The sequence below is a fragment of the Ixodes scapularis genome, unplaced genomic scaffold (genome assembly GCF_016920785.2).
Source record: "Ixodes scapularis isolate PalLabHiFi unplaced genomic scaffold, ASM1692078v2 ptg002869l_1__unscaffolded, whole genome shotgun sequence".
Lineage (NCBI taxonomy): Eukaryota > Metazoa > Arthropoda > Arachnida > Ixodida > Ixodidae > Ixodes > Ixodes scapularis.
The window spans coordinates 747,740-762,777 of NW_024610276.1; the positions used below are offsets into that span (position 1 = coordinate 747,740).

At 44.3% G+C, this 15,038-nt stretch overlaps 1 protein-coding gene across 1 annotated transcript in view; it reads left to right on the forward strand.

Moving 5' to 3' along the window:
• LOC115326133 (sodium-coupled monocarboxylate transporter 2) overlaps nucleotides 1-15,038 on the forward strand; it is a 152,904-nt gene that overhangs the window by 120,063 nt on the left and 17,803 nt on the right. Inside the window, exons 12-13 of the mRNA XM_040215995.1 lie at nucleotides 12,348-12,520; nucleotides 14,341-14,444. Coding sequence (XP_040071929.1) covers nucleotides 12,348-12,520; nucleotides 14,341-14,444 — 277 coding nt within the window. The remainder of the gene's footprint in view (nucleotides 1-12,347; nucleotides 12,521-14,340; nucleotides 14,445-15,038) is intronic.

The window sequence follows — 15,038 nt, forward strand, 5'->3', positions numbered from 1 at the left end:
CGGATACTCGCACGCAACAGCACTGGCCAAGAAGCTTCTTTGTGGCGTTGCAATTTCGAGGTGCAACGATAATCAATTGGAATGTTTTAACGTTACACGAGCTCACTGTTACAATAGTGGAACTTGAGGATACTTGCACGCAACTCCACTGGCCAAGAAGTTTCTTTGTTGCATTGTAATTTCAAGGTGCAACGACATTCATTTGTAATGTTTTTAACGTTATACGAGCTTACTGGTACAATAGTGGGAGTCGAGGATACTTGCACGCAACTCCACTGGCCAAGAAGTTGTTTTGTTGCGTGTTAATATCAAAGTGCAAGTATGTTCCACTGGAATGTTTTTGACGTTATACCAGCTTACTGGTACAATAGTGGGACTCGAGGATAGTTGCACGCAACTCCATTGGGCGAGAAGTTTCTTTGTTGCGTTTTAATATCAAGGTGCAACGATATTCAACTGGAAAGTTTTTACGTTATACCAGCTTACAAGTACAATAGTGGGACTCGAGGATACTTGCACGCAACTCCACTGGCCAAGAAGTTTCTTTGTTGCGTTGTAATTTCAAGGTGCAACGATATTAAATTCGAATGTTTTTAACGTTATACGAGCTTACTGGTACAATAGTGGGACTCGACGATACTTGCACGCAACTCCACTGGCCAAGAAGTTCCTTTGTTGCGTTTTAATATCAAGGTGCAACGATATTCAACAGGAACGTTTTTAACGTTATACCAGCTTACAAGTACAATAGTGGGACTCGAGGATACTTGCATGCAACTCCACTGGCCAAGAAGTTTCTTTGTTGCGTTGTAATTTCAAGGTACAACGATACTCAATTGGAATGTTTTAACGTTATACGAGCTTACTGGTACAATAGTGCAACTCGAGGATACTTGGACGCAACTCCTCTGGCCAAGAAGTTTCTCGGTTGCGTTGTAATTTCAGGGTGCAACGATATTCAATTGGAAAGTTTTTAACGTTATACGAGCTTAATGGTACAATAGTTGGACTCGAGGCCACTTGCACGCAAGTCCACTGGCCAAGAAGTTTCTTTGTTGCGTTGTAATTTAAAGGTGCAACAATATTCACTTGGAATGTTTTAACGTTGCACGAGCTTACTGGCACTAGTCGGACTCGCAGATACTCGCACGCAACGCCACTGGCCAATAGACTTCTTTGTTGCGTGTTAGTTTCAAGGTGCAAAGATATTCATTTAGAATGTTTTTAACGTTACACGAGCTTACTGGTACTAGTGGGACCCCAGAATACTCGCACGCAACGGCGCTGGACAAGAAGCTTCTTTGTTGCGTGTTAATTTCAAGGTGCAACGATATTCAATTGGAATGTTTTTAATGTTACACGAGCTTACTGGCACTAGTGGGACTCGCGAATACTCGCACGCAATGCCAGTGGCCAAGAAACCTCTTTGTTGCGTGTTAATTTCAAGGTGCAGAGATATTAAATTGGAATGTTTTTAATGTTACACGAGCTTACTGGTACTAGTAGGACTCGAGAATACTCGCACGCAACGGCACTGGCAAAGAAGCTTCTTCGGTGCGTGTTAATTTCAACGGCACTTGCCAAAAAGCTTCTTTGTTGCGTTGTAATTTCAACGTTCAACTATATTCAATATGAATGTTTTTAACGTTACACGAGCTTACTGGCACTAGTGGGACTCGAGAATACTCGCACGCAACGCCACAGGCCAAGAAGCTTCTTTGCTGCGTTCTAATTTCAAGGTGCAACGATGTTCAATTGGGATGTTTTTTAACGTTACACGAGCTTACTGGCACTAGTGGGACTGGAGCATACTCGCACGCAACGCCAGAGGCCAAGAAGCTTCTTTGTTGCATTGTAATTTCAAGGTGCAACGATATTAAATTGGAATGTTTTTAACGTTATACGAGCTTACTGGTACAATAGTGGGACTCGAGGATAATTGCACGCAACTCCACTGGCCAAGAAGTTTCTTTGTTGTATTGTAATTTCAAGGTGCAACGATATTAAATTGGAATGTTTTTAACGTTATACGAGCTTATTGGTACAATAGTGGGACTTGAGGATACTTGCACGCAACTCCTCTGGCCACAAAGTTTCTTTGTTGCGTTTTAATATCAAGGTGCAACGATATTCAACTGGAATGTTTTTAACGTTATACCAGCTTAGAAGTACAATAGTGGGACTCGAGGATACTTGCACGCAACTCCACTGGCCAAGAAGTTCTTTTGTTGCGTTGTAATTTCAAGGTGCAAGGACACTCAATTGGAATGTTTTTAACGTTATACGAGCTTACTGGTACAATAGTGCAACTCGAGGATACTTGCACGCAACTCCTCTGGCCAAGAAGTTTCTCAGTTGCGTTGTAATTTCAGGGTGCAACGATATTTAATTGGAAAGTTCTTAACGTTATACGAGCTTACTGGTACAATAGTTGTACTCGAAGATACTTGCACGCAACTCCACTGGCCAAGAAGTGTCTTTGTTGCGTTGTAATTTTAAGGCACAACGATATTCAATCGGAATGTTTTAACGTTATACGAGCTTACTGGCACAAGTTGGACTCGAGGATACTTGCACGCAACTCCACTGGCCAAGAAGTTTCTTTGTTGCGTTGTAATTTCAAGGCGCAACGATATTCAATCGGAATGTTTTTAACGTTATACGAGCTTACTGGCGCTAGTGGGACTCGAGGATACTCGGACGCAACTCTACTGGCCAAGAAGTTTCTTTGTTGCGTTGGAATTTCAAGGTGCAACGATATTCAATCGGAATGCTTTTAACGTTACACGAGCTTACTGGCACAATAGCTGGACTCGAGGATACTTGCACGCAACTGCACTGGCCAAGAAGTTTCTTCGTTGCGTTGTAATTTCAAGGCGCAACGATATTCAATCGGAATGTTTTTAACGTTATACGAGCTTACTGGCGCTAGTGGGACTCGAGGATACTCGGACGTAACTCTACTGGCCAAGAAGTTTCTTTGTTGCGTTGGAATTTCAAGGTGCAACGATATTCAATCGGAATGCTTTTAACGTTACACGAGCTTACTGGTACAATAGCTGGACTCGAGGATACTTGCACGCAACTGCACTGGCCAAGAAGTTTCTTCGTTGCGTTGTAATTTCAAGGCGCAACGATATTCAATCGGAATGTTTTTAACGTTATACGAGCTTACTGGCGCTAGTGGGACTCGAGGATACTCGGACGCAACTCTACTGGCCAAGAAGCTTCTTTGTTGCGTTGGAATTTCAAGGTGCAACGATATTCAATCGGAATGCTTTTAACGTTACACGAGCTTACTGGTACAATAGCTGGACTCGAGGATGCTTGCACGCAACTGCACTGGCCAAGAAGTTTCTTCGTTGCGTTGTAATTTAAAGGCGCAACGATATTCATTCGGAATGTTTTTAACGTTATACGAGCTTACTGGCGCTAGTGGGACTCGAGGATACTCGGACGCAACTCTACTGGCCAAGAAGTTTCATTGTTGCGTTGGAATTTCAAGGTGCAACGATATTCAATCGGAATGCTTTTAACGTTACACGAGCTTACTGGTACAATAGCTGGACTCGAGGATACTTGCACGCAACTGCACTGGCCAAGAAGTTTCTTCGTTGCGTTGTAATTTCAAGGCGCAACGATATTCCATCGGAACGTTTTTAACGTTATACGAGCTTACTGGCGCTAGTGGGACTCGAGGATACTCGGGCGCAACTCTACTGGCCAAGAAGTTTCTTTGTTGCATTGGAATTTCAAGGTGCAACGATATTCAATCGGAATGCTTTTAACGTTACACGAGCTTACTGGTACAATAGCTGGACTCGAGGATACTTGCACGCAACTGCACTGGCCAAGAAATTTCTTCGTTGCGTTGTAATTTCAAGGCGCAACGATATTCAATCGGAATGTTTTTAACGTTATACGAGCTTACTGGCGCTAGTGGGACTCGAGGATACTCGGACGCAACTCTACTGGCCAAGAAGTTTCTTTGTTGCGTTGGAATTTCAAGGTGCAACGATATTCAATCGGAATGCTTTTAACGTTACACGAGCTTACTGGTACAATAGCTGGACTCGAGGATACTTGCACGCAACTGCACTGGGCAAGAAGTTTCTTCGTTGCGTTGTAATTTCAAGGCGCAACGATATTCAATCGGAATGTTTTTAACGTTATACAAGCTTACTGGCGCTAGTGGGACTCGAGGATACTCGGACGCAACTCTACTGGCCAAAAAGTTTCTTTGTTGCGTTGGAATTTCAAGGTGCAACGATATTCAATCGGAATGCTTTTAACGTTACACGAGCTTACTGGTACAATAGCTGGACTCGAGGATACTTGCACGCAACTGCACTGGCCAAGAAGTTTCTTCGTTGCGTTGTAATTTCAAGGCGCAACGATATTCAATAGGAATGTTTTTAACGTTATACGAGCTTACTGGCGCTAGTGGGACTCGAGGATACTCGGACGCAACTCTACTGGCCAAGAAGTTTCTTTGTTGCGTTGGAATTTCAAGGTGCAACGATATTCAATCGGAATGCTTTTAACGTTACACGAGCTTACTGGTACAATAGCTGGACTCGAGGATACTTGCACGCAACTGCACTGGCCAAGAAGTTTCTTCGTTGCGTTGTAATTTCAAGGCGCAACGATATTCAATCGGAATGTTTTTAACGTTATACGAGCTTACTGGCGCTAGTGGGATTCGAGGATATTCGGACGCAACTCTACTGGCCAAGAAGTTTCTTTGTTGCGTTGGAATTTCAAGGTGCAACGATATTCAATGGGAATGCTTTTAACGTTACACGAGCTTACTGGTACAATAGCTGAACTCGAGGATACTTGCACGCAACTGCACTGGCCAAGAAGTTTCTTCGTTGCGTTGTAATTTCAAGGCGCAACGATATTCAATCGGAATGTTTTTAACGTTATACGAGCTTACTGGCGCTAATGGGACTCGAGGATACTCGGACGCAACTCTACTGGCCAAGAAGTTTCTTTGTTGCGTTGGAATTTCAAGGTGCAACGATATTCAATCGGAATGCTTTTAACGTTACACGAGCTTACTGGTAGAATAGCTGGACTCGAGGATACTTGCACGCAACTGCACTGGCCAAGAAGTTTCTTCGTTGCGTTGTAATTTCAAGGTGCAACGATAATCAATTGGAATGTTTTAACGTTACACGAGCTCACTGTTACAATAGTGGGACTTGAGGATACTTGCACGCAACTCCACTGGCCAAGAAGTTTCTCTGTTGCATTGTAATTTCAAGGTGCAACGACATTCATTTGTAATGTTTTTAACGTTATACGAGCTTACTGGTACAATAGTGGGAGTCGAGGATACTTGCACGCAACTCCACTGGCCAAGAAGTTGTTTTGTTGCGTGTTAATATCAAAGTGCAAGTATGTTCCACTGGAATGTTTTTGACGTTATACCAGCTTACTGGTACAATAGTGGGACTCGAGGATAGTTGCACGCAACTCCATTGGGCGAGAAGTTTCTTTGTTGCGTTTTAATATCAAGGTGCAACGATATTCAACTGGAAAGTTTTTACGTTATACCAGCTTACAAGTACAATAGTGGGACTCGAGGATACTTGCACGCAACTCCACTGGCCAAGAAGTTTCTTTGTTGCGTTGTAATTTCAAGGTGCAACGATATTAAATTCGAATGTTTTTAACGTTATACGAGCTTACTGGTACAATAGTGGGACTCGACGATACTTGCACGCAACTCCACTGGCCAAGAAGTTCCTTTGTTGCGTTTTAATATCAAGGTGCAACGATATTCAACAGGAACGTTTTTAACGTTATACCAGCTTACAAGTACAATAGTGGGACTCGAGGATACTTGCATGCAACTCCACTGGCCAAGGAGTTTCTTTGTTGCGTTGTAATTTCAAGGTACAACGATACTCAATTGGAATGTTTTAACGTTATACGAGCTTACTGGTACAATAGTGCAACTCGAGGATACTTGGACGCAACTCCTCTGGCCAAGAAGTTTCTCGGTTGCGTTGTAATTTCAGGATGCAACGATATTCAATTGGAAAGTTTTTAACGTTATACGAGCTTACTGGTACAATAGTTGGACTCGAGGCCACTTGCACGCAAGTCCACTGGCCAAGAAGTTTCTTTGTTGCGTTGTAATTTAAAGGTGCAACAATATTCACTTGGAATGTTTTAACGTTGCACGAGCTTACTGGCACTAGTCGGACTCGCAGATACTCGCACGCAACGCCACTGGCCAATAGACTTCTTTGTTGTGTGTTAGTTTCAAGGTGCAAAGATATTCATTTAGAATGTTTTTAACGTTACACGAGCTTACTGGTACTAGTGGGACCCCAGAATACTCGCACGCAACGGCGCTGGACAAGAAGCTTCTTTGTTGCGTGTTAATTTCAAGGTGCAACGATATTCAATTGGAATGTTTTTAATGTTACACGAGCTTACTGGCACTAGTGGGACTCGCGAATACTCGCACGCAATGCCAGTGGCCAAGAAACCTCTTTGTTGCGTGTTAATTTCAAGGTGCAGAGATATTAAATTGGAATGTTTTTAATGTTACACGAGCTTACTGGTACTAGTAGGAGTCGAGAATACTCGCACGCAACGGCACTGGCAAAGAAGCTTCTTCGTTGCGTGTTAATTTCAACGGCACTTGCCAAAAAGCTTCTTTGTTGCGTTGTAATTTCAACGTTCAACTATATTCAATATGAATGTTTTTAACGTTACACGAGCTTACTGGCACTAGTGGGACTCGAGAATACTCGCACGCAACGCCACAGGCCAAGAAGCTTCTTTGCTGCGTTCTAATTTCAAGGTGCAACGATGTTCAATTGGGATGTTTTTTAACGTTACACGAGCTTACTGGCACTAGTGGGACTGGAGCATACTTGCACGCAACGCCAGAGGCCAAGAAGCTTCTTTGTTGCATTGTAATTTCAAGGTGCAACGATATTAAATTGGAATGTTTTTAACGTTATACGAGCTTACTGGTACAATAGTGGGACTCGAGGATAATTGCACGCAACTCCACTGGCCAAGAAGTTTCTTTGTTGTATTGTAATTTCAAGGTGCAACGATATTAAATTGGAATGTTTTTAACGTTATACGAGCTTATTGGTACAATAGTGGGACTTGAGGATACTTGCACGCAACTCCTCTGGCCACAAAGTTTCTTTGTTGCGTTTTAATATCAAGGTGCAACGATATTCAACTGGAATGTTTTTAACGTTATACCAGCTTAGAAGTACAATAGTGGGACTCGAGGATACTTGCACGCAATTCCACTGGCCAAGAAGTTCTTTTGTTGCGTTGTAATTTCAAGGTGCAAGGACACTCAATTGGAATGTTTTTAACGTTATACGAGCTTACTGGTACAATAGTGCAACTCGAGGATACTTGCACGCAACTCCTCTGGCCAAGAAGTTTCTCAGTTGCGTTGTAATTTCAGGGTGCAACGATATTTAATTGGAAAGTTCTTAACGTTATACGAGCTTACTGGTACAATAGTTGTACTCGAAGATACTTGCACGCAACTCCACTGGCCAAGAAGTGTCTTTGTTGCGTTGTAATTTTAAGGCACAACGATATTCAATCGGAATGTTTTAACGTTATACGAGCTTACTGGCACAAGTTGGACTCGAGGATACTTGCACGCAACTCCACTGGCCAAGAAGTTTCTTTGTTGCGTTGTAATTTCAAGGCGCAACGATATTCAATCGGAATGTTTTTAACGTTATACGAGCTTACTGGCGCTAGTGGGACTCGAGGATACTCGGACGCAACTCTACTGGCCAAGAAGTTTCTTTGTTGCGTTGGAATTTCAAGGTGCAACGATATTCAATCGGAATGCTTTTAACGTTACACGAGCTTACTGGCACAATAGCTGGACTCGAGGATACTTGCACGCAACTGCACTGGCCAAGAAGTTTCTTCGTTGCGTTGTAATTTCAAGGCGCAACGATATTCAATCGGAATGTTTTTAACGTTATACGAGCTTACTGGCGCTAGTGGGACTCGAGGATACTCGGACGTAACTCTACTGGCCAAGAAGTTTCTTTGTTGCGTTGGAATTTCAAGGTGCAACGATATTCAATCGGAATGCTTTTAACGTTACACGAGCTTACTGGTACAATAGCTGGACTCGAGGATACTTGCACGCAACTGCACTGGCCAAGAAGTTTCTTCGTTGCGTTGTAATTTCAAGGCGCAACGATATTCAATCGGAATGTTTTTAACGTTATACGAGCTTACTGGCGCTAGTGGGACTCGAGGATACTCGGACGCAACTCTACTGGCCAAGAAGCTTCTTTGTTGCGTTGAAATTTCAAGGTGCAACGATATTCAATCGGAATGCTTTTAACGTTACACGAGCTTACTGGTACAATAGCTGGACTCGAGGATACTTGCACGCAACTGCACTGGCCAAGAAGTTTCTTCGTTGCGTTGTAATTTAAAGGCGCAACGATATTCAATCGGAATGTTTTTAACGTTATACGAGCTTACTGGCGCTAGTGGGACTCGAGGATACTCGGACGCAACTCTACTGGCCAAGAAGTTTCATTGTTGCGTTGGAATTTCAAGGTGCAACGATATTCAATCGGAATGCTTTTAACGTTACACGAGCTTACTGGTACAATAGCTGGACTCGAGGATACTTGCACGCAACTGCACTGGCCAAGAAGTTTCTTCGTTGCGTTGTAATTTCAAGGCGCAACGATATTCCATCGGAACGTTTTTAACGTTATACGAGCTTACTGGCGCTAGTGGGACTCGAGGATACTCGGGCGCAACTCTACTGGCCAAGAAGTTTCTTTGTTGCATTGGAATTTCAAGGTGCAACGATATTCAATCGGAATGCTTTTAACGTTACACGAGCTTACTGGTACAATAGCTGGACTCGAGGATACTTGCACGCAACTGCACTGGCCAAGAAATTTCTTCGTTGCGTTGTAATTTCAAGGCGCAACGATATTCAATCGGAATGTTTTGAACGTTATACGAGCTTACTGGCGCTAGTGGGACTCGAGGATACTCGGACGCAACTCTACTGGCCAAGAAGTTTCTTTGTTGCGTTGGAATTTCAAGGTGCAACGATATTCAATCGGAATGCTTTTAACGTTACACGAGCTTACTGGTACAATAGCTGGACTCGAGGATACTTGCACGCAACTGCACTGGCCAAGAAGTTTCTTCGTTGCGTTGTAATTTCAAGGCGCAACGATATTCAATCGGAATGTTTTTAACGTTATACAAGCTTACTGGCGCTAGTGGGACTCGAGGATACTCGGACGCAACTCTACTGGCCAAAAAGTTTCTTTGTTGCGTTGGAATTTCAAGGTGCAACGATATTCAATCGGAATGCTTTTAACGTTACACGAGCTTACTGGTACAATAGCTGGACTCGAGGATACTTGCACGCAACTGCACTGGCCAAGAAGTTTCTTCGTTGCGTTGTAATTTCAAGGCGCAACGATATTCAATAGGAATGTTTTTAACGTTATACGAGCTTACTGGCGCTAGTGGGACTCGAGGATACTCGGACGCAACTCTACTGGCCAAGAAGTTTCTTTGTTGCGTTGGAATTTCAAGGTGCAACGATATTCAATCGGAATGCTTTTAACGTTACACGAGCTTACTGGTACAATAGCTGGACTCGAGGATACTTGCACGCAACTGCACTGGCGAAGAAGTTTCTTCGTTGCGTTGTAATTTCAAGGCGCAACGATATTCAATCGGAATGTTTTTAACGTTATACGAGCTTACTGGCGCTAGTGGGATTCGAGGATATTCGGACGCAACTCTACTGGCCAAGAAGTTTCTTTGTTGCGTTGGAATTTCAAGGTGCAACGATATTCAATGGGAATGCTTTTAACGTTACACGAGCTTACTGGTACAATAGCTGAACTCGAGGATACTTGGACGCAACTGCACTGGCCAAGAAGTTTCTTCGTTGCGTTGTAATTTCAAGGCGCAACGATATTCAATCGGAATGTTTTTAACGTTATACGAGCTTACTGGCGCTAATGGGACTCGAGGATACTCGGACGCAACTCTACTGGCCAAGAAGTTTCTTTGTTGCGTTGGAATTTCAAGGTGCAACGATATTCAATCGGAATGCTTTTAACGTTACACGAGCTTACTGGTATAATAGCTGGACTCGAGGATACTTGCACGCAACTGCACTGGCCAAGAAGTTTCTTCGTTGCGTTGTAATTTCAAGGCGCAACGATATTCAATCGGAATGTTTTTAACGTTATACGAGCTTACTGGCGCTAGTGGGACTCGAGGATACTCGGACGCAACTCTACTGGCCAAGAAGTTTCTTTGTTGCGTTGGAATTTCAAGGTGCAACGATATTCAATCGGAATGCTTTTAACGTTACACGAGCTTACTGGTACAATAGCTGGACTCGAGGATACTTGCACGCAACTGCACTGGCCAAGAAGTTTCTTCGTTGCGTTGTAATTTCAAGGCGCAACGATATTCAATCGGAATGTTTTTAACGTTATACGAGCTTACTGGCGCTAGTGGGACTCGAGGATACTCGGACGCAACTCTACTGGCCAAGAAGTTTCTTTGTTGCGTTGGAATTTCAAGGTGCAACGATATTCAATCGGAATGTTTTTAACGTTACACGAGCTTACTGGTACAATAGCTGGACTCGAGGATACTTGCACGCAACTGCACTGGCCAAGAAGTTTCTTCGTTGCGTTGTAATTTCAAGGCGCAACGATATTCAATCGGAATGTTTTTAACGTTATACAAGCTTACTGGCGCTAGTGGGACTCGAGGATATTCGGACGCAACTCTACTGGCCAAGAAGTTTCTTTGTTGCGTTGGAATTTCAAGGTGCAACGATATTCAATCGGAATGCTTTTAACGTTACACGAGCTTACTGGTACAATAGCTGGACTCGAGGATACTTGCACGCAACTGCACTGGCCAAGAAGTTTCTTCGTTGCGTTGTAATTTCAAGGCGCAACGATATTCAATCGGAATGTTTTTAACGTTACACGAGCTTACTGGTAGAATAGTGGGACTCGAGGATACTTGCACGCAACTCCACTGTCCAAGAAGTTTCTTTTTTGCGTTGCAATTTCAAGGTGCGACGATGTTCAATTGGGATATTTTTAACGTCACGCGAGCTTACTGGCACTAGTGGGACTCGAGGATACTCTCACCCAACGCCACTGGCCAAGAAGCTTCTTTGTTGTGTTGTAATTTCAAGGAGCAACGATATTCATTTGAAATGTTTTTAACGTTACACTAGCTTACTGGCACTAGTGGGATTTGAGGATAGTCGCACGCAACGCCACAGGCCAAGAAGCTTTTTTCCTGCGTTCTAATTTCAAGGTGCAACGATATTCAATTGGAATGTTTTAACGTTACACGTGTTCACTTGCACTAGTGGGACTCGAGGATAGTCGCACGGAACACCACTTGCCCAGAAGCTTCTTTGTTGTGTTGTAACTTCAAGGTGCAACGATATTCCATTGGAATGTTTTAACGTTACACGAGCTTACTGGCACTAGTGGGACTCGACGATACCCGCCCGCAACGCCACTGGCCAAGATGCCTCTATTTTGCGGTGTAATTTCAAGGGCAAGTGCTAGCAATTTCGTTCTATCTTTCCTTCGGGAAACCTGATGATGTAAGTGAGGGATCGCAGTATCCTGTAGTGATGATATTTGAATGCGGCTCAAAGATTGGGCCCTAGCATGGTGTGGGCACTGGATTTGGGCTCGTGATAATCAATCCCTCTTGAAGTATTCGGGTAGTAGCCCGTGTCCAATCCATGCAATGACGACAACAGCCGAACCATAACGATGTCTGGAACTCAGCGCGTGTCCTGTGCCTTCCCAACCCCAGCGCGGGGCTATGATTAACTTTGGCGGCAGTCATCGGCTCCATTTCATGTGGCCGCTTGTTCTGTCTGCGAGTTGAAGGGGTAAACGCTGCTAGTTTTTTTTAATTTTTTCTGTGTCTTCGATTGGGTGTGGTGAAAAACGAACGAGAGTTTCTTAGCTCATTAACATCAGGAATCCGTTCTAAGTTTCATTCGCGCTAAGTACAAAAACCATTGCATCGCCCCTTTCAGATCAAAGATACTCCCAAAATGTTGCTTTATATTGACTGTCATTTATATTAATATCAATTGTTCAGCATTTACAAAGAATAGAAGTAAAAAAAAATACGTGATATAATCTAATAGACTATCGGTGCCTATTTATTTCCTGTATAGAACATAGCTCTATCGGTAGCACGATATATTTTGGTGAAAACAAACCACGGTTAAGTTCACCCCAATACCCATTTAAACAACTGTCATACGAATGCAGGGCGCCGCAGTGTCGGTCATCATAACGATGGTTCTTCAAACTTGGGCCGTGCTGGGAAAACTCCTGGTCGGCGTCCACCCGCCGCGGATGCCTGTGACGCTAGACAACTGTCCCGGAAACTTCACCTTCGTCGGCGCAAACGTCACTCATGCCTGGCTATCCCAGGAAGAGAGGTAATGAGAGTGGACGTGCCAAGTTGGAAACCGCAGAATCGGTGTCGATTTCGGGTTCTGGTGGTGGCGGGAACAGAACCGCTGCAATATGCTGTACAAGGTTAATTCATAGCTTCATGAAGCATAAAAGAAGGCGGGATTGATGCTCGATAGGCTACAATATTGGCCGGGTTCACACCATGCACTAGACTGACATATCAATAAAAGAGCATTTTTATTTCTTTCTAAATTTGCTTTTGCGTACAATACACCGGGTGCCGGCTACTAGAGTCTAAAGGATACTGCAGTTTGTTAAGTTATAAGTTTTATTTAGATCGCAATGAAAGGCTACAAGACACACTACCACCGAGGCAAAGAGTAAAAGTGCAAGTTCCCGTCCCTTTTCAGCACTCCCGACTTGTAACATCATCTGAAAGAATACAACAATCTCATAACAAAGACACCATAAATCACACCAGTTGGATACACGTTCTAAGCATCGCAGATCATAGTTCGATCATCGCGCACTCAAAACGGCGGCGAGACAGGAAAGTATTGTGCAAGAGGCACAAATGCAGCAATGAACACGCCCTGAGATGTTTTTACGAAAGGGTACTTACTGCACCTATCAGCCCCGTGCGCGACCAAAAGCGTCGCTGTGGTCGGCCTTTCACGATTGGCCGAACGCTGACTATGACGTCGGAAAGGGGATTTATCATCGACGGAAGTAAGAGGAATGAAAGAACTTTAATTTTGACGGTGTTGGCAGTGTTGCTTTAAGAGCTCAGTGATTTCAAGCTTCCACCATGTTATTTACAAACACCATCGAACTTATTGTTGGCAAGGTAATGACGTCACAAGGGGGAACCATAGGAGGGCGCCACCAAAACATCTCGCCGCTAATACTTCAAGCTGTCAAACGTAGTCATATTTTTGTTTAGGCGTATTTAGTGATAGACTGAATAGCGATACACTAAACACTCCACGCCGGCGCAACGCAAGCCTAGCAGCAAATCGTGCTTCAAGTCATGTTGAAATCTCTGATGGACAGGTTTGTTTGGCTAAATCTTACTATCGCGAGGATACATCTATACTTCTCTCTAAAAGAACACTACCAGCATCTCGGTGACTCCAACAACAAATATCGTGATAATTTTTGCTCTCAAATACGTTGTTCGCCGGCCAGCTACGAGGAAAATTATTCAAGCACAGTCCCTACATCGTTCCAGATGCCCACTTTCCATGACCCGTGAAAGGTTCAGTATGCTTAACGAAATCGCACCTGATTATTCTACTAAAGTCGTAGAGCATTATGTGCTCCACCATAGCCTCCTCTATACGGAGAAAGCCTGGCGCGTCGCGTGAAAAGACGGCCGCCGTAAATGGGAAAGGAGGGGCGGAGAAACGGGAGCGGAGAGAACCTTGTCTGCTAGCGCCACAAAAGAGCGAGCGGCCAAACGCAGAAACAATCTTTTTTTTTTTCTCTCTCTCTCTTCTTGTCGCTATCGTGGAGAGGAGAAACTCAACGTCCACCCTTTCCCGTTTCTCCCTGTGCCCTTTCGAATCGCCGCGCCCGTTTCTCCCGGAGTGCAAAAACGATGGCGACGAAAACACAAAAACAAGCGTGTTTCGGGGAGCGGCCGCTCATGACCCAAGCGCTCGCTGTCTAGGTCTGCCCTTTCTGCTCTGCGCTACCATATTGGTCACCGTTCGGCGCGCTCCTCCTCTCTTTTTTCCTGCGACCGCGCGCTCTGTGGCTCCGTCGTCGATGTGCCAGGCTTTCTCCGTATAGAGGAGGCTATGGCTCCACATATCTTCGATTTTAACTTTCTCTTGTGCAGAAAGAAAGATATTTTCCTGCTCTACCGGCTGTCCGCCTACTGGAGTGGAGTTCTGACGGCTGTTTTGACTATCTTTATTGGCCTCGTCGTTAGTGCGGTAACTGGTAAGGTTTTCGTGTTTTGTTTCTGTATTAAAACTGTTTTAATGTTCTGTTGTGTGTTTGTCTAACTTTTCACTATCTTTTTTTTTTTCTAATCTGTGCAGGAAAACAATTTTTTGCGTAACACATAAGCTTTGAGACGCAATTTAAGTCGAGGTCACGCCACGCTCTAAATCCAACCCAGATATTAGTAGCCCCACCCATTACTAGTGGATTGGCTTGACTGCTCGGCCGAACACGCTTGGAAGCCTAGTGTCTCCCTTGCGCGACATCTGGTGCGTCTAGTCTGGTGTCTGGCACCGCCTGCTAGTCATTCGAGCAGACGCGTAGCAGCCCCGGGCGTCGTCTGCTATTCCGCTGCCGTCTGTGGTCGTCTGCAATGCCCGCGAGGCACGGTCATGAAAGTTGCGCAATGGCGCCCGTTTTCTCCTTCGTCCGCCGGCTATTCCGTCCCCGTGTAAAACATTCTGAGGCGCTCGCCAGACGCGACCATGAAGACGGCATTTTAGCTTTGCATCATGAACGAGCGACGTTCCAATAAAAGCGTCTGTCAGCGTCGGTCGAAATGTTTGGTAAACAGCGACCCCGTGGACTAAA